Genomic DNA, 23,097 nt, shown 5'->3' on the forward strand with positions numbered 1-23,097 from the left:
TTTTGGACAACTCTTGGACAAATCATATTATTATTATTTTGCTCAGTTGCCAAATATTGAGACTATTTTGCATAGACAAATTATTTTACACATTGACAAATCTCACTTCGGACTGAGATACAGACAACTCTCCATATGGATTGACAAATACTTTTGCTGTAATAATTCCCCCTTATTATTCTATTCTACGTTCACAAGTACTTGATATTATTGAGAAACGTGGGTAGGATTTAAATGCATTTCATACTCCCTAGCAAAAGGTGGTGGTAATGTGCTACATCTTTAAGCTTCCTACCAACAGCCATTAAAATCCAGAAGAAGAAATAGTCCAGGAAGGAAAAGTTACACGGAGCCGCATTGTATTTTTTTTTTTTTTTGGCTATACGAACAGGTTTAATACATGACCGAACTCTTGTGACAGTGAAACTCTTCTCAAAATACAACAAAACACTTTGCTGCTCAGTAGCAGCTCAACAGTTACTGAGAGAAAGAGGCGGCAGATTGACAGCTAGCAGCTGTTACAGACCGAGAGCCGCAGGCCACTATGGATTCCTGGGTTCGCTTTAACGCCCAGAGCCAAGCCAAGGAGAAAGTTATTAGGTACGTTACATATTTTCTTAACAGTAAGAAGTATGTTTTACCAGAGATCCAGATAAGTCTGGTAGTTAGTTTGCTAATAAACCACTCAGAAATATATGGGTAGACAGTTTAACGTTAGTGTGGTCTTGTTATTACAAGACAGATGAGAGCAGATGAGTGGCTGAGCTGCCTTAGTTTCTGCTTTAAGTGCTGAGGCTGTAGCAGTGGCACTGTCAATCCAAGATACTCCAATGGACACCTAATGACGCTCGGTAACTGCGGCCTAGGGGCAGTGCATTGCAAACACACGTCTACCTGGTCTAGAAGAAGTTTGCCATTGTTTCAACAACTTTTTCATTTATATTAAAGTATATTCGAGGTTTGAATTCATGCTTTCCTGGGGCCTGGAAGGGTACTCCTGATGTAACCTTTACAGTCCAAAAGGGTTGGGGTGCAGTCCAAAATTTGTGACTGCCAGGAAAACAAATAATGTTCCAAGCAAATGCTTGTTATGGGGAGAGATTGTTCATGGTGACTAATTACAATTATCCATGATTACAATTATTAAGTATAAGATGTACGTTAGGTGTACCTTTAGTACTCTAAATGACAGCAAGAGTGTAGGTGTCATTGTTGCTTTCTCTTTCTTACAAACCAGTATGTTATTTGTGGTGTTTAATCTCACTTTAAGTACATTAGTCACGTCCAGACAGCTTTATTATAGTCCCATTTCAAGCTAAGTGTTGACCTACAGAAGTTTCCTTTTGCAATGATCTGAAGGTTTTAAATATGTGATAAAATGTAATATTGTAGACTTGATGTGTGTAATAGTTGCTTCTTTGTGAGCGTTAACATTACAGTGCCTTTGAATGTGATTTTGTTTGTTTGTTTTGTTTTGTGGAATGAGGAATCTGGTTGAGGTTTCAAAGCCAGTTCATGTGTTGGATTTCGCTCATACTGATCACTGGACACCTGAAGTTGACTTTAAGTAAACAGTTCAATCGCTGTTCAATCTGTTTGGCTGATTGAACTTTCAACTTGCATGAAACAGGCCTCTGGTCGGCTTAATAAATAGGTGTGTTGTGCGCCCACAGGGCTGCTCAGTATGCCTGCACGCTGCTGGGCTATACTCTGCAAAAGGGCGGTGCAGCAGCTGAAGTCCGCAAAACCGTCAGTCAGCTGGAAGCACACATGAGCCTGACAAGAAAATGTGAGTAAAGCAGTCAGTCTGAGTTCTTTTCCAAGCACCCAAACTGAAGTGTGATTGACATGTGTTGGCCCGTAGTGCTGCGTCTGGGAAATTCTGTGGAGGCACTGGAAGCTGCTAAGAGGAGCATCCACCTTTCTGATAGCGTTCTGAAGCTCTGCCTGACCATCAGTCATCTCAACAGAGCCATGTACTTTGCCTGTGACAATGTGTTGTGGACAGGAAGATCAGGCCTCATCTCCAAATTGGACCAGCACAAATGGAGTGAGAGGTCTTTCAGGTGAGTGAAGTTTTTTTTTACGTTTTCAGTGACACAGACACATCTGTTACACTGTTTTCCACAAGCATTAACTCTATTTGTAAAGTCAAATATGCTGAGGCTGATGTGACTTGTTTTCAGTGGAGTCACACAGCTCCTGTGCAATATCACTTAATTTTTGAATTATTCAAAATTGCATCGCCTTACAGTAGTTTTTCATTTAATTTAATTTATTAGGAGTTGAACAACAGAGTATTCGTTCCAATGTAAAATTCAAAATCAACCGTATAGAACACAGACCATCTCTCCAGAAATGTATGGGGCCTGTCATTCTTCATAGACTAATATTCATAGCTGCTATTGCCGAAGGGTTGTGTTGCTTTACAATTGTCTTTAAAATACCCTCTTTTGGATTCAAGTGAGGTGGCACACTTGTTCAGGTCATATTTTGTGATTTTTGTGGGATTTTAGCTGTGTGGCTGGTTATCATGTTTGAAGACCAGCTGTCTATAATTATCATCTTGCTATCATCACTTTTTCACATTTATGCTTCACTGTCAGTACTAGGCACAGTGATCATCTTGCTAAATAAATGGTGAGACCATTTGATCCGAGCAAAATTTTCCTTGGTCGCATCTGACCAAAGATATTGCTTTTAACATTCATCAGGCTTACTTTTTGATCAACCTGGTTGATCATGCCAGAAACCTTTTCTATGAAGACAGCACAATGGAATGCATTCCAAAATGCACTGAGATGCTTCAGGTGAATCAGCTAATCAGAGTGCAGCCTGAGGTGAAGGTACCTGGGACTAGTGCCCACAGAACTCTGGATTTTAAAATGCTAGATTAACTCTTGAAGCATTGATTTGGACTAAATTAATTAGTAGAATCATTATTTCATGTCATTGAATCTTTGCATCACTGTAATATAGACCCATTATAAACACATTCATCAGAATTTTTAGGTGATTCTTTGTTGCTCTGTTGATTCTTTGCAGGTACTACCTCTTTTCTCTGATCCTCAACCTGACTCGAGATGTGTATGAGCTCTGCCTTCTCATGGAGAGTGAAGCACGTTACAGAAGTGCCAAATCCTCATCCTCACTCTATCCCAGCAGTACTTCACCTGCTGACCAGCTGTCATCCCCTTCCTCACCTGCCAGTCCCGCCATTGTGGCTTTGCCTGTCATGGGGACTTGGCTCCGCAGACAACTCCATTTGGTTGCGACAGTACTGTATAGCAACCCACCACTGCTGTTGGACCTGCTCAAGAACAGCTGCGATATCTTTATTCCACTGGATCGGCTGGAGATTTACTCTACGGGACCAGGTTTTGTCGGGGCCTGTGGCCTGGTCTCCTCTGTCCTCTCTGTCCTCACCATGGTCTACCCCTGGCTCAAACTCAAGCCATAAACCCAGTTGTATAATGTAGTCCATCTGATGCTTCTGCTGTTGATGTTGCTGCCAGCTTGAAAGTTCACTACATCTGTCCTCAAATAGTCATATGTAGTCAATCTGAGGGAGTCACATGGAGGACTGAGGCGGAAATCTAACAAAGTGAACACACTCATGGTTCTGTGATGACAGGAGCTCCTATAATGTCATCATGCTTTGGAAAAGTGTTTGAGCATTCAGATTTTTAACATTTTCTTTGAGTGACAGGTTGTGAGGACCGCTGAACCCCTAAGGGGTTTATTTACACATCACAGCTCATCACTGACTTGCGTGTCTGAGCTGTCTTAGATCAGTCCCCAGAGTAATGATCTAATGCTTCAGACCCCATTGTTCTCTCTCCACTGTTATTATGCTTGCATAAAGTTCATTTAAGTTAATTTTCTTTTCATCATCTAAGGACCATTTCATAGCATTAACATATGTTATGAAAACCTTCACGCTGTATTGCTTAGTTTAGTTGGTCCTCTGAAATTTTAGCAGCCAATGATGCGTTTCAGTCTAGGTCTAAAATGTTATTAGGTTCTGCTTCAGCCTGTCTTCATGTCTGACTCAGATCATGTTCGTGTGGCTCTCTATGTATCTTCTCAGGTGGTTCAGACATATGTAGGCCTTGGGACAGATCTGGCAGTGGTCTCTAGGCACTTCAGGAAATAAAGATGAAGACCACCGTTATGCAAAGAAACCTAGCCTATTTAAAATTTCCTTTGGAGTCATTTTGAGCAAACACTACAGTGGGATTGTGACTGCCATTCTACACATATGCATTCACATGTCTCATTGCTTTGACATTTCAGCCATTGTGTAGGTCATAGTGCAGGAAGATTATTGAAAGTACAAAAGTACATGGTTGTGGGCAGTTCTCCACAACACATGAAAACCACACCGGCTGGTTACAAAATGTATCTTAAACCCTTGATTTCCCTTGACATAGAATGGTTGGGCCATTGAAGTCTATAGAGTGCTGCTACATCATCGTTAACTTGGCAGACTATACTATACTATAGGATCTCTGCGCAGTTCTGCTGTCACTCCCTCGGACAGTAACCACTAACAGCTAGGGGTCGGGCCTCATAGTGCCATCTGTGTACTGAGCTCGTTTTGGTTTTAGGTTAAACAAAATAATTTACACAGGTCCATCATAGCCTTGACAAACACCAAGTATTATATATATATATATATATATATATATATGTATATATACACGATATAATCTGTAAGTTTCTGCAATCCATCTTAAGGCTTCTCTTTCCCTGAGAGACTTAGATTCTCAGTGGAAGGAAATCCTAAACATGCCAAAAGGACACATTGAAGCAGCACAACAGTTTAATGGAATACTCAAATAATCATATGTAGTTACATTTACTTCTGAGTCCAGTGATACTTATATGATTACTAGATATTTACACCATCAATATTTTTTTTGCCAGCTTTCTTGTCTGACTTTGGCTGCAGCAGCTGTGTTGTTTTTAGCCGATATTATAATTTTCAAATCCTCTTACTAAATCCGTAAGATTTAGTAAGAGCATTTTGTTCTTGTGAAATACATATGAACCTTTTGTGAGAACTTGCTTTGTAGTACAGGCCCTTGACCTCCAATATGTACACGCTCAATAACAAACGCTGTCTTGATGTTTGATCGTCATGACATTCAATCCTTAATGAAAGAAACACCTTTCCTGGTCCAAAAGAAACAAGTTTTGTACACCTATCTGCTATTTCCATTTACATCTAGGGAGTCAGTGTTTTTAACATTTCTCCTGAATTCCACTTCTTGAATTATGAACCGTCATTAAATCTTGCACTGATCTTTGAGGGTTGTGACGTTTAGGTCTGTTGTCCCTGACACCAACTTGCTGTGATGTGATGTGCAATCCATGAAGAATTGTGGAGTTATGTTTATTTTAGGAGTGTAACCATAACTACAGTACTACTGAAATGATGCCACTTCAGAATCTCTGTGGCTGACAAGATGCATCATGGCTGAGAAGTCATCTTTCCGATTTTGCTACTTTTCTCATGTGGAACTACACTGCTAATGGTCAGTGCTTTATGTGAAGGAGGTCCTCAGAACACTCTTTCTACAGCCCACAGAAGTGCTAGTGGGTATCAAACAGGATTTTTCCAGCTCACTGCGAATGTGAGCTGGAATGAGATTGAGGAATGCGACCTGATGATCACAATGTGAATCTTTACAAGGGTCATTCCAGAATTGGAGGACATTTGGGCTTCAAAATCTTTTGAAAAATATACCTTTTACAATTTTCTCCTACGGTACATCTTCATCAATAAGTTGCGTATTATTCATGATCAAAGGCTTGATTAGCTCACGTTACAATTTTTATTTTTCTTTTGTTTGCCAATCCTACTCTCATCACAGAAACAAGGTTGCAAATCCATGCTAATATTAGCTTTTTCTTAGGAGTAGAAGCTAGATATTTAGCTAGCTGTTACTGCTGACTGAACCTACTGATGTAAAACAGTTATGAAAAAAGTCAGAAGATTTTGTCTTATCCTAACAATATGGACAACAGGGTCGCATGAGGTACAGCGAGACATTCAATCAAGACTGACAATATTACGAGAACATGGAAAAATAGAAGAGAGAACATACCCATTCTTTTTGGAAAACTGCTGTCAATTCCAGCATATGTGATTCACTGTTTTCTTCTTCTACAATGGTTTTTGTTGATTTAAAAATTTTTCCCACAATTACAACAGACATTAATGAAAAAAGTAATTTGAGATTCAATTTGGTCATCAGGGGGGTGAGACAAGACAAAGTGGCAGGTTTCAGACTTCAGTGGTATTTTAAAAAATAATTTGAAACATTTTCTTTTTTTTTTTAGATCAGGACAAGTACATTTACACAATAATTGCATGTTTTAGTATTTTGTACAGGGACTATTTGAAATTTGATGGGTGGGACATAAAATGCCTTCCAATTCTGGAATGGCCCACAACGGTTACTAGCAGACCTTTGATAGTAACTAATGGATAATAAATGTTTGTTGGATTATATTAATTTTGTTATATCTTACAGCATTCCTTTTAAACCAACAACTTGTCAGTTTAAAAGGACACTTTCACCTTCATGTGTAGAACATTTTCTTTTGTAGGTACAGACCTACTGAAATGTCACCTTTTACCCAATTTGATTTGATGTTAAAAATGTTAAAGCATAAATAAATCAGTTGAATATAATTAAAGCAGATTCTTACTTTCTAACCAATGATATAATTACTACCACTGCCTGCATTTTGTTACAATTCTGATTGGATATAATGAGCTCGTCATTAAATAAAACATGCATCCAGAGCCAAAACAGATTTTAACCATGAGTAATACCAGTCCTGACAAAGATGCAGTTCCTCAATAAACATTTCTAGAGTTGGAATTTGGGGATTGACTTTTCAGCCATAACGTACACACTGTGTGCTGTAATCCAATCTGTTCATTGTTCACAAGTCTGGCTAAGTTACATTGCTGCCCTGAATAAAGCACGTGTGGTTGGAGTGCATATTGCTTCAATTTGATCTCTCAATTTTGACTTAGCAATATCCTGTTTAAAACTGGCACAGACGAGTCTCAGGCTGAATTCAAAACAGCTTTATATCACTGTTACAAAGTACAAAGAAAACCAAGAGGCCCTAAAAACACCACAATTAAAAACAACAAAAAAAACGACAAGGGATGAGGCTAGTTCTTTCTGGCCCTCCAGTAAACCTGCTGGTGATTAATCAGAGTACACACCATGGTGGAGCTGCAAGGACTTCAATAAGCTTATGGTCAGTCACTGTGGGAAGAGAGCAGAACAAGTGTGGTGTCAAACAGTACTGTGATAGAATGAGTATATGAATGTTTACACAAAACACTTGATTTCAGCTTATGTCTGTGAAATTAAACTACATTGATGTTCAGATGTTTTGTATGATAGTTTGACCAAATCACATCGATAAAACCAGTTGGATGCATTCAGTGCTTGTTTGAGTGTATTAGATTCTCCTTTGAGTGTTCAGTTCTTGTTCTGTTTCCACCATCTGATTGGGAACAATAGTGATGTGTAATCTTAGTGTCCAACTTGTCATAATGTGGGGCAGGAATTATCATGGTTTTAATTCCTTCTGGAAATAGAATCCCAAATGTTAAAAAATCATGCTGATCAAAATTGAGCTTATGGCTTTAGATTGCGACACCTGGAGTGGATGATTGATTTGGTTGCCGTTTTTAAATGGGGCTTAAATTTGTTTCTTAGCTCTGTACATTCCATATGGTTATGAAGTGAAAAGAGCCCAAAAAATGTTGGAAAATTTTACCTGGATTAAAAACCACAAATTTCAGGCATAAATATACTACTCTTGTACATAAAAGAATCCTCCTCAAGTGGGAACTTTTTTCAAATTTAATGTAGAGTGACCCAATGGCAGCAAACCAGTAAGGGAGCTTGTCAGAGACAAAACAAGGCCAAATATCCTGTTCATTGAAAATGATTTTGTCAGAACACATAAATTACTCAAGAGAAAACTAATGTGGACATACAATCTACAATTTAAGCTTGAAAAAAAAAACTTGATGTAATGGAACATATGTATCGTTATTAGTGGTGGTACAATGGGAGTTGCTTCAACCTCTTCATTATTCCTGGGTCTCCATGCTCTCATCTTCTCCATCTCCTCCCTCGTCCAGAGCTTCATCTTCCTCCTCTTTCCTCTCTGGAGGTTTCTCATAGGCCTTCTCTGACGGAGTGACAATCACACCATCCCAGGTAGACATCTCTGTTGCCAAGTCTGCAACAACAGATTTAATTTACTGCACAGCACAATTCAGTATATAAACTGGATGGCCTACCTAGAAAGATGAAATACCTGCTGAGATAACTGCATTACTAGATATCGAACCCTAAAACCATCATGCTTTGATTTTAAACTGCATGTCAAAAATTACTAGCAGGTTTGAAAAACATGATATCTTTTAACAGATCACAACAATTTCTATCTTTGCTGTAAACCAGAATCTAACCTTTACTTTGTCAAGTGGGGCCTAGTTATTTGAGATCCCAGGAGCAACCACCACCTAAATACAAGCTTTAAGCAGACCAATGAAAAGTTAAAATGAGAAACTATATAAGTTAACCACATGATTATGCTTATGCTTGATGCAAGAATGATTTTAATAGGCTGATATATATTCTGGAAATGATGATTGCTATAGAAGAGAATGATTTAAAATAAGTTATTTGATCATGCTAAGAAAAATGATTTAAAGAAGTGATTCAGTGTAACTGAGTGAGTTTTGAATGGAAGTAATCTGTGCTGTTCTGAGCTGTATGCAGACAGGATGGGAAAAGCAGAAGTCTCCTCAGAAATGAGGAACTTGGAGTTTCCACAGGATGACAGGATGGGCTCAGGCCGACATTGTCATGACAACTGAAGTGTGTGTAACAAGTGGATGTGTTAACAGAAAAGATGGAAAGAATGATGTATGCGTGATAGGAAGAAGGTTGTGTCTTAAACCTATGAATTAATTACCTGGGCGTACCTATTAGTTAGAATTGTGTGTGAAAATGTGTATGTGCTAAGCTGAAGTCGAGCTAGGGTATAAAACCCAGAGACACAGACACTGAATTGGGAGTTCTCCCCTGGAGGGGGGAGATGCTGCTCGCCGGAGCTGCCGGAGAGCATCGCCAAAGTTCTGAAGAGTCGACACCGGACCCTTTTGCCCAAGAGACGTGAAGACAACGCGGGACTTAGGCTCCAGAGATCGCTGAGAACATCGTTGGAAGCAAAGTTGTTCTAACTTTGTTCAACAAGCGAAGACCACACTCTGCCAGACGGAGAGTCCTGAGAGGTCTGCAGTTTTCCAAAGAGATGAAGAGAAGACAGCACCCATGGCATCCAGAGAGGCACAGGAGGCAGCAGCAGAGGGCTGCTCCACTCCAGGGGCTGGAGGACCCAGTGACCCACCACAGCCTGATGAGACGGGGGCTTTCCACCACCACCATCCGACTGAGAAGACAGCTGAGACGCCCGCACTTGTGTTCCAGCTGCTACTAAAGATAACTGCCAGACCAACGATTGGCTATCGGGACCTCTCCACTCCCCCTGCCTATGAAGAACACCCTCTGCCCACAAAGAAGACTTCGTACCGAGTCTGCTGGTCCACGGAGGAGTTCAACTAGACGCAGGTCAAGACCGGGCGTGGCAGCTAAGGCCTGGCTGTCCGCTCTCTCTCCTAAATTTACTAATTAGAGAAGATTCTTAGGTACGCTCAGCTTAGTTTAATTTAGTTAAGTTAGAAATAATCAGAAATAATTAAATTGTTTAATCATGAATTAATGCTGTGCCCCTGCTAATAATTGCTTAATAAAACGCTATATTGCATTTAAAGAGAAGTCTAATGAAATGATTATGATTCACCTATTCTGCATAGTGGTAAAAAGTTAAGTTGATTGTGTGCATTAAATCTAATGGTTCTTAAAGGTTACTTTAATCCAACTAGTTATTTAAACATTACCCCTGGGGTTAGTTATCCAAACCTCTAAAACGAACCTAGGAATATCAACAAGTGCCACAGTTTTAAGAGGAAAGCTGTCGTTAACAAACGTGGTCAATAAATCAATTCTACTACTTAGGAGGGCTGCTTAGTAAGAGAGTATTTATTGGAGTAAGAGGGGTAAGACGTTTGGAAGAAGACAGTTAGGACCTAGGCGAGTATTCCTCGACACCAGCTTAATTATTCTGCTGAAACCTGTTAGGTGGAATACTAATAGGCAGATAGAATCTGACCCTTTAAACGGAGAGCTGGTCCTGATTTAACCTGAGGCAAGGGTTAAAGAAGGCTATACTGAACGACAACTTCTAACAGATAAGTGTGAGATTTGCTTACAGCTGGCATCTCCCTCCAAGCCAAGGATCTTTCTGTAGCCTCCATGAGAGAGGACCCTTACCAGTGTCTGGGCTGTGAAACATACCATGTCCTGCAATACAAAAACAAAAACACTGTCATCAGGAACTTTCAGAGCTTTCACTTAAGTTCATTCTACATAAGCTAATGTGATCCATGCCGTGTTTTTTGGGAACACAGTTGTTCAGAAGTGTGTGATAGATTCTGCTGAAGTGCCGTCTCCAACAACATTGGAACAGAACACACAGTCAAGTCCAAAAATATTTGGACCTTTAAAGGGTTCAAAATTAATTGGACAAACTAACAATCATGAATTAAATTGTTGCTTTTAGTATTTAGTTGCAAATCCTTTGCAGTTAATGACAGCCTAAAGTCTCAAACGTATAGACAGCACCAGATGCTGGGTTTGGTTTCTTGTGATGCTCTGCCAGGCCTCTACTGCTGCTGTCTTCACTTCCTGTTTGTTCTTGGGGCATTTTGCCTACAGTTTTGCTTTGAGCAAGTGAAATGCATGCTCAGTTCAATTTAACTCAGGTGACTGACTTTGCACAACAATCCACTTCTTTTGCCTTAAAAAAACTCTTTGGTTCTTTTTGCAGTATGCTTTGGGTCATTCTCCATCTGCACTGTGATGCGCTGTCCAATGAGTTCTGAGGCATTTGGCTGAATATGAGCAGATGGTGTCTGAAACACTTCAGAATTAAACCTGCTGCTTTTGACAGATGTCACATCATCAATAAATACAGTGGTGGGAAAAAGTTTTCGGACACCCAATGCATTTGTGAAATATTGCATTAAGAATCACTCTTAGGTCTTCAAGTGCAATTTCTTTTAGCACAGTAAAAGCAGTGTTTCCTTTACATTCATTTAGGAGTGGCGGGCCACCATTCCTAAATCCTAGCAGCCACTCTTAAATTTTTCTTTATTTTTTGTTATTATTGTCACAAATACACTTTCGGGTACTCGTGAGTACTAAGGTAAACTACAGATAACTATCTTGCTTCGTATCTACTCTAATACGGCAGGTTAATACGACATTAATTACTCGCAAGAGAATAGCCTTGAAAGTGACGTCAAGTCAAGCACCCAGGTACCTGGCCAGAGAGTCAGAGGAGTGTTGTCTTGGAAAATAGGGCGGCAACTTAAACAGAGAAAAGTTATTAGCTTAAGATAACTCATAATATAATCTACAACTTACACATTCACAAAATATTGATGCCCAGCTAAGGTTACATAACATATCGGTAGCTGAAGTTCATTGGGCCCAGTGCCAACTCAGTGTCGTTAACATGAGTAAACTAACTGATAGCATCAAGCTAATATCTACACACCATGTAACTGCTGACTGCATTTTTAGATGAGCTTGTTCAAATATTTCTCTAAGAAGTGAAAGACACCTGTTAGGTATCATGAGCCTTTTACTGACTCATAAATGATGCTGGTTAGGTAAAAAATTGTCCTTTTCAACAGGTCCTTTTCAACAGAGGAAAATATACATCGATTATGAGTTGGACAAAAGCTACAAACTACTGAGAAAAGGACTGTTGGTAATGTGAGTGTAAATTACCTAATGTTAATGGTATATGGAAATGATTACAATGTTACTTGTCTTATATGAATAAGACAAGTAACATTTGACAGGGAGGAGCAGTGGAATAAAGTGAAGGAGAGCAGAGTACAGCAGGAGGACTGTAAAGTGATGGTGCAGGAGAGAGATCAGAGTACAAGGAGGAAAAAAAGGGAAGCACACACACACTATCAGGCTGGGAGCCTAAATGGGTTAAAAAAAAAAATAGCCAGTTCCACTTGCGGCTCTACCACGCTGATAATGGTGAGTGTCAAACCTTTTTTCCTTTTATTTTGCATAATATGCAAAATAATTTGCAGACGCACATCATACGCAACACGACAAGACTAGACCTACCTGCTGTTCAAGAGTCATGACTGTGTGCACTCGGAAGTTTCCACTTTCACAGGGGTCAGTGATGCCCACAGAGCCAGGCAGAAAGAGCCCAGCAGCCAACATTTGCAGGCAGCGCCTTAAGAAGTCCAACACAAAGTTGACAGAAAACATTTGATCCAAAGTCACGGCACAGAAATACAACCTAAGGAGAGTGAGAACTGACCTATAGGCCATGTTGAGGGACAGGGGCTGTCTGGATGGGTTGTTCATCACTGCAGAGTGCCCCTGGAAAAGGATGGACAGCAGCAACACTATGACCCTGTCACTGATTGTCTACATGTACCAATGTAAAATACCTATACATTACACAATGCTAGAGATTTACTGTACATGCAACTACATAGTTTTCTTTTGTACTCATGAGTGTATTGTCTGGTCAAATGCCAGGACTCTGGGACTCACCAGCAGGTCCAGGATCCAGGGAGTGAGGGGCTCAAAACCAGGAAAGCGCAGCCTCAGGTCTTTCAGCAGGCGGATCAGTACTTTGACCCTGAAAATAATGAATAATAAATCAGTCAAAAAGTCAAGCATCAATCAACACTGCAATAAAAAATAAATAAATAAAATACAGCAGGCCTTAATGCAAGTTCACGGAAATATTCTCACGTTGACTGGGAGGCGTTCTCCTCAAACCAGCGGGCGTGACGTATTGCAGCAAGAGCACTCTGCAGCACCTTGATGTCCACTGTAGAAACAAAAAGAAAATTAACTCTGGCATTCCTGACTGGATTAAATACCTAATACATTTTATTTTGACATGGTCAGTCATAAATACAATAGTGTTCTATGGGGGTGATACACGGATCTTTTCTGATCCATTCATTATGTTTTGTCAGATATTTGGCAAGTAACCTCATGTTGTCCTAACTACATGTTAGGACAAAATAAGTGATATATAATCACTACACAACTGTCCTTCATGTGGGCCATATTTGAACGAGGGAAGCTTATTACACTTCATCCAGAGAATGAATGCTATCTTTTGAAGCTACGTCGTCTTGTAAATATTGAAAATGAGGGTGATAAACATCAGTCACACACGTGTTTTAAATAAAAATTTAACACACGGTCAAAAACAAATTTCCAGTGCTTTCTGGGACATGACTCAAATTCATGACTCGGAGCAATATGCTTTATTCAAGCCCAAAACCACTACTGATTACCGGTAAATACAGAGATTGATAAAAATATTTGGAACCAGAATTTATTAAACAATGTGAGAACAAGAATCTGATATCACATTGCTATTGCAACTTCAGCAATATCTGCTCTATATATAATCTCTGAAACACAGCTCTGCTTCTTCACTGGATCTGCTCCACTCTGCAAATGTACTGTGCTCATCTGTACCACACTGGCTTTCATTTGCCATGTTTACATGACACCTTTAATTCCTCTTTAATTCACAATTAAAGTTAATTCCGCTTTAAAATCTCCTTGTAAACACTTAATTCCGAATTAAAAGTTAATTCTGAATAAACTACCTGGTTTATTTCGATGTTAATTCCGAATAAACTAATTCCTGTGTACGTTCTATTCATGTATACAGTTAATTCCGCTTTAGTCATTCTGCGCATGCTTGACTCCTCACGTAGCGATAATGTAACGATGTACACGTTCTGTGACCTTACTGGCACAAGCAGATTCTTGCAACTTCAACAGAAGTAGTACACCATTGTCAAGTTGCTGTTTCAAAATGACAAAAAGCAAAAGCGAAAAGCGTGCTTATTAGTTGTTCCTCCATGTTGTTGGGGAAAAGAAATGCCATGGCAAATGGAGTTTGTTTTCTTCCGGTAAACAGGGATACGTCACATCCACTCCCTGTCCAATCAGAATCCTTTCCAACGCCCAAGCGTTAAAGCAGAATTAAGGGAGGGGAATAAACGTGCAGTCTATGTAAACCTTAATTTGGAATTAATATTTCCATGTAAACGCAAAGCACAAAACTTTAATTCTGAATGAGTTCATTCCAAACTACTAATTCTGTATTAAAAAATTTCATGTAAACATGGCAATTGTTGACTAGCTGTTACTCGTGATGTGTAACCAATCATAGTGCTGTGGGCGGGAAATTACTTGAGACCACAGAGTGACTACAGAAAGGGAGAGGCTACTGCATCAGCGTCAAAGCAGTGCATGGAATTTATTTTATCAGAAATTGGTTAATAGTGATGACATCTATTATCAGAAAAATGCTAAATATCGGAGTGGATAATTAGGCAGGGCTGCACAGTGGATCGGTGGTTCGCACAGTCACCTTGCAGCTAAAAGATTCCCAGTTCACATCCCGGCCTTGGGCCAGGAATCTTTCTGCATGGAGTTTGCATGTTCTCCATGTGCATTTGTGAGTTTTCACTGGGTACTCCAGCATCCTCTCACAGTCCAGGTGGGTAGCTGGTCGATCCCTGATGTCCAGTGTTGTGGTTCAACATTGATGTGTTAATCCTGAGCTAAAAAGGTGCCCCCCAGTGACATTTCTAGGACATGCCGAGTGCACCTTTGTGTTTGTGTGTTGTGAACATGTACAAGCTCATACAGTGCAGCTCTGGGTCCAGCTTGCGCAGGTTAGGAGGGACAGTGGTGATGAGAATCTTGACAGTAGCATCAGCTGAACTGATCTCAAAGCCAGTCTCATTGGTCAGCATGGAGAGCACTGAAATCAGTGACACACATCAAAAGTTTGAGAAATACAAAATTTATCGATGTGTTTTAAACTGTCTTGGGATATTATTACACCCCACAATAACCTAAATAACTAAATGAAATTAAATAAACAAGTGCAATCCTCAATTCAATGAAATGCAATAATGTCACTAAATTTGCCAGACTGATTAAATATTAAACTTTTCTTATACCTTGTCCTCAGTGTGTTACCTTCAGTAGGGTCCTGTGTGCGAAGAGTCTCCACCACTTTGTTGCCAAGAGCAGCAACTGCCTCCACTGTAAAAGAACAGAAAATCATTGTCATCCAGCATTATGGTTTTAAGAAATTACAAAGAGCTGTGAATATATCCTTGCTTTTTTTAACACAGAGACTGATACACACAGCAGTTAGACTTTGACCACCATAATCACCCTGCCCCAAACATCATGATGCAATGATATCTACAGTAAGTGACTTTATCGTAATTAGCACATCAGTAAAAGCCTTTTTTCAGACAGTGGTAACTTTCCAATACCAATACTGTTATTCTATATAGTATGCCAGAAAAAGATTTAGTATGTCCCAATAGGTAGTGAGCCAAAAATACCAAGATGTCCTAGTCAGATTTTGAAGTATGCGAGTCAGCATGCTTTTTTGACCATACTGACCCACAATCCTCTGTACAGTTACATTACAGACTTTGTGGTGTTGCGCACAAGAATAAGCAACAGTGCACAAACATAGAACAGCTCACTTCGCAATAGAGTTTAGGGCGCATTTCATGTGTGTCTGTTCCACTTGCATGCATACTGCATTAAACAGTACGTACTTCTTCAGGGCAGCTGTGATATGTACACAAAGTATAAAGAAAAGTATGCCACTCAAACTGCAGCCAGTGTTACAGATTTGACTATGATCATGATAGCATTACTTGCCACTGATCACTCACATGTAGGGAGGATCTTGAGGATTACAACCAGGTCAGCAACATTGTGTCCCGTTGTCATGGTGCCCTTCTTGTATGATCCCACCTGTCGCACTTCTTCAATTTGCTATCAAGAGACACAGACACAACATTAACGTGGAGTATATTAATATTATTTACTAGATCATAGTATTTCACAGGCTCTGCAACCATTTATTGATTTTGAAAAAAAAAAACAATCACTTATTCACTATGATTGTTATTAGATAACCACTATGCTTACACACATAAAGCTGTACAGACTGTTTTCTTAAATACTTAAGCATGTTGGACATTTCAGCGCATATAATAAAATGTTAAATTGGAACACTGAGATGTTTTGGCAGAACTACTGGCTAACTACTGAACGACTTTCACAGAGTCATTCAGAATGTTAAATGTATGACTCACCACTTCAAAGTTCCCAGGCGCAACAATCAGGTTGTCAATGACATTATTGATCTTTGTGACCAGGGACAAGATGGAGGACTAAATGCAGAAGAACCAATAAACAAAGTTTCTATTAGTCAACTGAAACAAACCACCTCCATAAATTAAACAAAAATTGCAAATGGTGTGACAGACTTATCTAGTCAGTGCAGACCGACCTGCTCTGCAGATGTGGGGCTCAAGTCCTGGTTTCTCTTCAGAAGACACTCACTGAAAGCTGTCTCATCAGGTGCAGGCTTCACTCTAGGGAAGGCCATCTCACACTGGTGATAAACAACAGTTTGCTTCAGTACTCACACTGCTACTCAGTATGGCATCCACTGTACTACCAGGCTCATCCTAGGGTAGACTATTATCATAGTTAGACGAACCTGGTCTCCTGAACAAATCCCACAACATTGATCCCCCAGAAAAAATGTTCGTTTTTCCAGGATCCGGTGAGATCACTGCTGGATGCGTTTACATGTGCAACAGAACCTAGTTCTAACTTTGGACAACCACATCCAAACATTATGCTACTTCTGGTATGTGCCATATGTTAGTTTTAAAGCATTCACAGACATGATACTGCCAAATTTCAAATGTCTGGAATCTCTTGGCTAAATGTAAATCATAGCCACAAGAAAGCTCTTTACTCACCACATAAAAATCAAAAGGGATGTGTGGGACAAATGGGCGATACCTAAACAAGTAATGAAGACAAGATCAGCAGTTTGTAGTAACAACATCAGCAGTGAATAACTACTATTAATGAGCATCTTCTATATACAGATATTTTGTATGTCTTCTGCCTCAAACAGACTTTGATGTTGGTTAACAACCATGGTGAAGGTCATTAGGGAGTGACCGTGGGTTAACTGTAAACATTTGGCAATAACTCTATTGCACTCATCTTCTCCAGCAGACATATAGGACAGACACACTGACAATGCATGGAGATCCTTGGCTCTCTTGATTGGGGCAGGCACCAAAATGAGTGCTGAACAAAGATAAGCAGGAAAGCACTATGTCTCTACCGTTGGGCAGCGATGTGGTTGCTGATGGTTCCACTTAGTGCAATCCACTGTCTCTTTCACTGACGTCCAGCTGGTGTCAAGTGTGTAGGTGAATGGCTGGACATATACATTTTTTAGATGTTGTAGATCTGTCTCAGAGAGTGACAGCTCACCCCTTTTTCTACAGAGGGTGTAAAGACTTGTCCTAGGAAGCCAACACACTGTCTCAACAGGCAGAACTCATACAAAATAGAACTGAGTTAACATCTTGAAACATAATATAAATGCAGGTAGATGTGATCTCTCAAGTGCTGATGGCTGAAAAGTGCTGTGTTGCTGATGCATAATAGACAGGGCAGATCCTATACAGAATTTATGAAGGGGGTGTCAAAAGTTTCTTGGTGGGTTCTTATGTAATTTTATCCCATAGAATCCAATGAGCCTTGGGGTGAAACTGTAACTTGCATATTTAATGAGATAATTAGCATAGTTTGCATAATTAAATAGATGAATAAATTATTGCCAATTAATCTAATTTCTCAGGGCATGGCATTCATATTATGGCCACTTTTGGTCAATAACTAGTTACTTGTGACCTCAGTGCACATGTATTACCATATTCATATCTTTAAACAGGCTAATTTGCATATTCATACCAACTGATTGGTTGACTTATATCAATAACGCACTTAGTCCTTACATTATTTTTTTGTTTCAAAATCATTTTTATTCTTCATAATGAGATTTTTGGATATGTGCATTTATTATTATGAGTAATTCGAATGACATAAACATATATGGTACTGAAATACGTGTTTCAACTTGATATTAAGGCTGTACTGATGCTCATACTGAATCTAATAGCAAGAGTTCCATGGTTTAAAAAGCAACACATGAATGCTTTTTAAATAGTCTGATATTAAATGTATGTATATATGCCACTAATAATATCATGACATTTCTTTTAATGCAGATTTCCTATGGCACAAGGTAACTTTTGTTCAGTTTACTTTTAAGCTGACTTTTGAAAGTTTTGAAGTTCATGTTCCATTTTGATTTATATTTAGGAACAAGCTACTTTCTAATGTCATGTTAACTACAGGAAGGTCATCATTCTATATGTAATAAATATGCTGCTATGTATTTATGCTATAAATGTACTATAGTTTGGATTAAACTTTCTCTACTAACACCAACTGTGAGTTTAAAGCTGCTGTCCGGAGTTTGAATCGCAGCGTCTCCCAAAACACTGTTGGTCCCTCCCTCCCTCTGATTTCGCCCCTTTATTTGTGCACGCGCGCAGTACCTGAGAGGGGTGCCCGGAGTGCTGCAGCATCTTGCCTGTTTTGCTGTTTTCCACTCTTCTACATTTAGTACATTTAGTAAATAATAAAGGAATTACGTTAGAATGCTGTATTGAGTCTAACTTGTCCTAATACCAAAATAACATGAATCTGCTAGGACGAACGAGTAAAGTTTCAATATGTGATTACACTCGTGTATCCCTCTCGATGACGTTGTTTATCAAACTTAGTGCATTTACGCATGTATATGAGTTACATTGTTTATTTATTTCTATCTAGAGTTCAGAATTGCATGACTCCTCTGACGAAGAGTATGTCCCAGACGCCCCAACATCTTCCTCCAGAGGTCGGGCATCTAAACGAAGCCGTCAGGCGGGCTATGGAGGCCGTGGTCGGGGAGCGACGCGAGCACCCCGAGCCAAAAAACGTCCTGCAGTCTCTTGGCCTGACAAGCCGAGGGATTGGTAACTTTTCTGGAAGTTGCTGAGCCCTGATGCTCTCTCCTCCACAAGCAAAACAAATGTGCGCGCAGTTGCGTAGTGCGTAGCTCGCTCACCTCTGCATGGGCTTGCTTGCTGTGCGCGTAACCGTTGATTGACAGCATGACAAAGCTGAAGCTCGAACTTGATTGGTCGGCAGTGACCGGCGCTTTTTGGAATAACATGGGGGTCTATGAGAGGAAGGCGGAGCTCAGGAATAAATTTTCATATCGCGTTATACTAACTTTATATTATAGTATCGAACTAGAGTAACACATTTAAGTTTGAGTATGAGAGCCGGCAGTCCGTTCAGTCGGTGCAGTCGGTTCGGTAGAGGAGGAGAGAAGGTGTGCAGTTGCTGGGTTGGCGGTACTGTGCGGTTCAGCCACTGTTGAAAGACAATAAAGGCTGCAGTGTTCTTCGATGCGGCTGGGCGCCTGTGTCTTTGCCTCTACGGCTGCTGAGGAAGTGAAGGGGGTTAACCCCGGGCTTCCTGACCACAGACGGAGGCCGAACAGGAAGGGTTAACACTGTGATTAGGGCTGCTGCACTGTTATTTTGACAGATAAACGCCATGTGCATTTGTTTTTATCGACTGGGTGCCCATCCAGGTTAATTTGTGTCTCCCCACCTCAGCCGTACTTTCCTGTCGATTGACCCGTTCCCGTCTATTGTGCATGCGCGTGCGCGCGCAACATTCGGGTTGAATGTTGAATGTGACAGATGACATTGTGGACATCTGTGTCTTTTTAAGACACAGACTTAAAAAGCTCTGTAGAAAGTACAAGCATCAGTGATCTTAGCAGCCACAGTGACAGTGACGGTGATTTTACTTCTTAAGGTTTTAAGCCTGGGTTATGTGAACCTGGTGAAGTTGACATATGTTGTTCTTTAATTCTCATATTTCTTTAATTCTTCTTTAATGTATATTTTCATTTATAATGTACAAGTTGTAATCTTTCCTGCTATGCAGATGTTGTTCAAACAATAATGAAAAGCTTATTTTCCATACTTTCTTGATAACTGAAGTTTCTACCATAAGTTTAAGTAAGATTAGTTGCTTGCATTTTCAATTATCATGATTGCAGGCCATCTTATTCAGCTTTTGTTTCCACTGAATCCTTGTGAAAAATGGAAGTACTCATTTATGTATATGATGTTTATGCAATTATATGCAAACAAATGTACAACTGCATGCATTTGTGTTGTCCATAACAACTTAGTTAACCATCTGATGCTGTCTGTGTCACATAGCCACAAAGATATTCAATGAATATATTTGTAGAGGATGAACTAAGTGCGTTATTGGTATAAGTCAACCAATCGGTTTGTATGAATATGCAAATTAGCCTGTTTAAAGATATGAATATGGTAATACAAGTGCACTAAGGTCACAAGAAGAGATTAGTTATTGACCAAAAGTGGCCATAATATGAATCCCATGCCCTGAGAAATTAGATGAATTGGCAAAAAAAAATGTATCTATTTAATTATGCAAACTATGCTAATTATCTACTTAAATATGCAATATATAGTTTCGCCCCAAGGCACATTGTATTCTACGGGAAAAATTACATAAGAACACACTAAGAAACTTTTGACACCCCCCTTCATAAATTCTTTATAGGATCTGCCCTGTCTATAAAGAGCTTTGCTGAGATGGGTACAAGGGCACGCTCCACCACCCAGCAATACCAAATCCATCCATTAACAGGGATTAATGCAGGCTGAAAATAGAATGTGTCAAAAATTACAGTATTTTGCAGCTTACAGCAAACAAGATGGCTCTGAATCTGGTAGTACACTGGAACACAACTAGGCTTTTTAAATCCTGATCATCTAATGCATCGTGAGTCATGGAGACATAATGATTGTAAGAGACGGGCAGCTCTTCTGAACTCACCCCTGGACCAGTCCTCCCCGGGACCCGAAGCGGCCTCCTCGGCCCCTGCCGCGGTCCCCTCTTCAGACGAACACAGTCACAGAACATATATTTACTAGTCAAAGCTAACTTTACGGTTTAAAGTATTGATGTGTGGCCACTAAGCTTACACGTTATTTAATTACAAAGCGATCATTATATGTCATCTGACCATTACCATAGCCAGCTGCTGCTCTTAAACGACAGTGCAGACCGTTTAAGTCATTCATTCATTCATCCATCCATTCATTCATTGATGCTGCTACCCGACAAAGTGACTACTAGGAGAAGTTAGCTTACTGGATGATTACTAAATTGTATATATGAGAGTAAATATACCTCCACAGTACTCACTACAATAATGCCATTCACATCATTACCATAATTACCCGGCTAACATTTTTGCTAGTTGCCAGCTTTCACATCATACACGCCACTAGCGTCAAGCTACGCTAACATTACTGGTTTTACCGGCTACTCTAAGTTAGCTTACTAGACATAGCTAACGACTACATTCCGCAGTTTGCTAGTATAAACCAATTCCAAACCAACTGAAATAGTATTACCTCATTGCGTACGACGTTTTGATGACTTGATGTAAAACAAAAACAGGAGAAGCTGTAATCGTGCCTTTGTAGTCCGGTTTCTTATCAGTGTTGCTGACTATTCGTCTTTGTCTTCGTCTTGTTTTTCCTCTTTGAGGGTTATTGGCGGTTGGCAAATATCGAATTGGTGCATTACCGCCACCAACTGTTTGGAGTGTGGATCGCAGTGCCTAGTCAAGTTAAGTCAAGTCCTATTCCCATGTGTACACGCACACGCAGTTTGTCTCATAAACTATATAATAAAGATGGACGTAGTACGTGACTCCAAAAATTAAGTCTATCCTGACATGTCAAAAACTTGCAGTATCACTCCGTTTGACAGGGGCTGGCTCCATAAAAGCTCTGGCTCCATAACCCCAACTCGACACAGGAAAAGCTAAAATTCAATAGACTGTGTTTCTATGGGGGATGGCCTATCTGAAAATAAATCAATATGGAACTTTATATAAAGCATAAAAGTTTCGTCAGGGGGTTGGGCTATTTGATTGACAGTCTGGTGTGGAATGGTTGGCAGCCTAGACTCTCATTCCACTTTTCGATCAAGCTGGTTCCAGTGCTAGTCAGAGCCAGTGCCTGACTTAGCACTCCTTTTTGTTTCCAATTAGCACTGACTCCAGGCTCCAAAAACTTGTGCTTTTCAGGCACCAACTCTTTACTGAGGCAGAGTTAAGAACCGAGTACGTCGCAGGCTGGGGCAGGGTTATGGTGACTGACGATCAGCAAGAAAACACAGGTGAGATGGTGAGATGAAGCCTCGTGAGGCATCAAACCACTTGAGCCAATTGGCTCGAGAAAGGGTTCATTTCTTGAAGCTTCATGTGAACACGAAACCACCTACTGGCCAAGTGTATGATCACAGGCAGCTGTATCTGAATCACATAATGTCTGATGCACTCATTTTTGTCTGTTATGGCTGTTTGGAATGACTATCAATTACAAAAAAATGTATGGTCAAACAATTTCTGTATTCTATGTGTACATTTTCCCCAAATGGTAATATCATATGATATCGCAGGTTGTGTAATAATGTCTTTCTGTCACTTTAGGGAAGTGGCATGGGCTTTAGCAGGCAGAGGACAATGAAAGTGCTTGTGGAACTAGGAAGATCACACTGAATAAATATGCTTGTGTAACTTGGACAATGATGTACAGAACAGGGAAGATATTATTCCTTTCATTCAGAAATAACAGTTTAATAACAGTTTCTCAACAGTTTTTGGTTTTAAACAATTCCCTTTTTTGACACAGACACAATAAACACCTCACCCCCTGCCCTAGATAAACTTGTCTCTGTAAATTCCTTATGATAATCCATTGTGCATCCCCTTGCTCCCCTGCAGAGCTGTAACTTGCTGACTTGTCACCCTTTA

General features: G+C 39.9%; 2 protein-coding genes across 2 annotated transcripts; one reads left to right on the forward strand and one right to left on the reverse strand.

The window, feature by feature from the left end:
- The first annotated feature begins 303 nt into the window (after positions 1 to 303).
- Positions 304 to 5,314, forward strand: pex11b (peroxisomal biogenesis factor 11 beta). Its single transcript, XM_022213353.2, has 4 exons — positions 304 to 600; positions 1,674 to 1,789; positions 1,865 to 2,066; positions 3,046 to 5,314. The coding sequence occupies exons 1-4, from the start codon at positions 545 to 547 to the stop codon at positions 3,458 to 3,460; spliced, it is 789 nt and encodes a 262-aa protein (XP_022069045.1). The 5' UTR covers positions 304 to 544; the 3' UTR covers positions 3,461 to 5,314.
- A 1,779-nt stretch (positions 5,315 to 7,093) lies between these two features.
- ilf2 (interleukin enhancer binding factor 2) lies at positions 7,094 to 21,837 on the reverse strand. The gene is made up of 15 exons (XM_022213352.2): positions 21,689 to 21,837; positions 21,105 to 21,164; positions 17,063 to 17,105; positions 16,582 to 16,686; positions 16,385 to 16,462; positions 15,959 to 16,061; positions 15,240 to 15,305; positions 14,902 to 15,018; positions 12,972 to 13,050; positions 12,768 to 12,855; positions 12,529 to 12,590; positions 12,327 to 12,441; positions 10,385 to 10,475; positions 8,128 to 8,286; positions 7,094 to 7,295 (listed from the first exon to the last, which is right to left on the reverse strand). Exons 1-14 carry the CDS (start codon positions 21,691 to 21,693, stop codon positions 8,135 to 8,137), a joined length of 1,164 nt encoding a protein of 387 aa, XP_022069044.1. The 5' UTR covers positions 21,694 to 21,837; the 3' UTR covers positions 7,094 to 7,295; positions 8,128 to 8,134.
- Positions 21,838 to 23,097: the final 1,260 nt, after the last annotated feature.

The sequence above is a fragment of the Acanthochromis polyacanthus genome, chromosome 3, assembly GCF_021347895.1.
Source record: "Acanthochromis polyacanthus isolate Apoly-LR-REF ecotype Palm Island chromosome 3, KAUST_Apoly_ChrSc, whole genome shotgun sequence".
Lineage (NCBI taxonomy): Eukaryota > Metazoa > Chordata > Actinopteri > Pomacentridae > Acanthochromis > Acanthochromis polyacanthus.

Bases quoted from the DNA above. Each gene is read 5' to 3' on its own strand.
- pex11b (XM_022213353.2), top strand. From the start codon at position 545: ATGGATTCCTGGGTTCGCTTTAACGCCCAGAGCCAAGCCAAGGAGAAA. The intron at 601-1,673 runs GTACGTTACATA...GTGCGCCCACAG, and splicing joins GCCAAGGAGAAAGTTATTAG to GGCTGCTCAGTATGCCTGCA. The intron at 2,067-3,045 runs GTGAGTGAAGTT...GATTCTTTGCAG, and splicing joins TGGAGTGAGAGGTCTTTCAG to GTACTACCTCTTTTCTCTGA.
- ilf2 (XM_022213352.2), bottom strand. The intron at 16,062-16,384 runs GTGAGTCATACA...GTCTCTTGATAG, and splicing joins CGCCTGGGAACTTTGAAGTG to CAAATTGAAGAAGTGCGACA. The intron at 15,019-15,239 runs GTAACACACTGA...CACTGATTTCAG, and splicing joins CACACAGGACCCTACTGAAG to TGCTCTCCATGCTGACCAAT.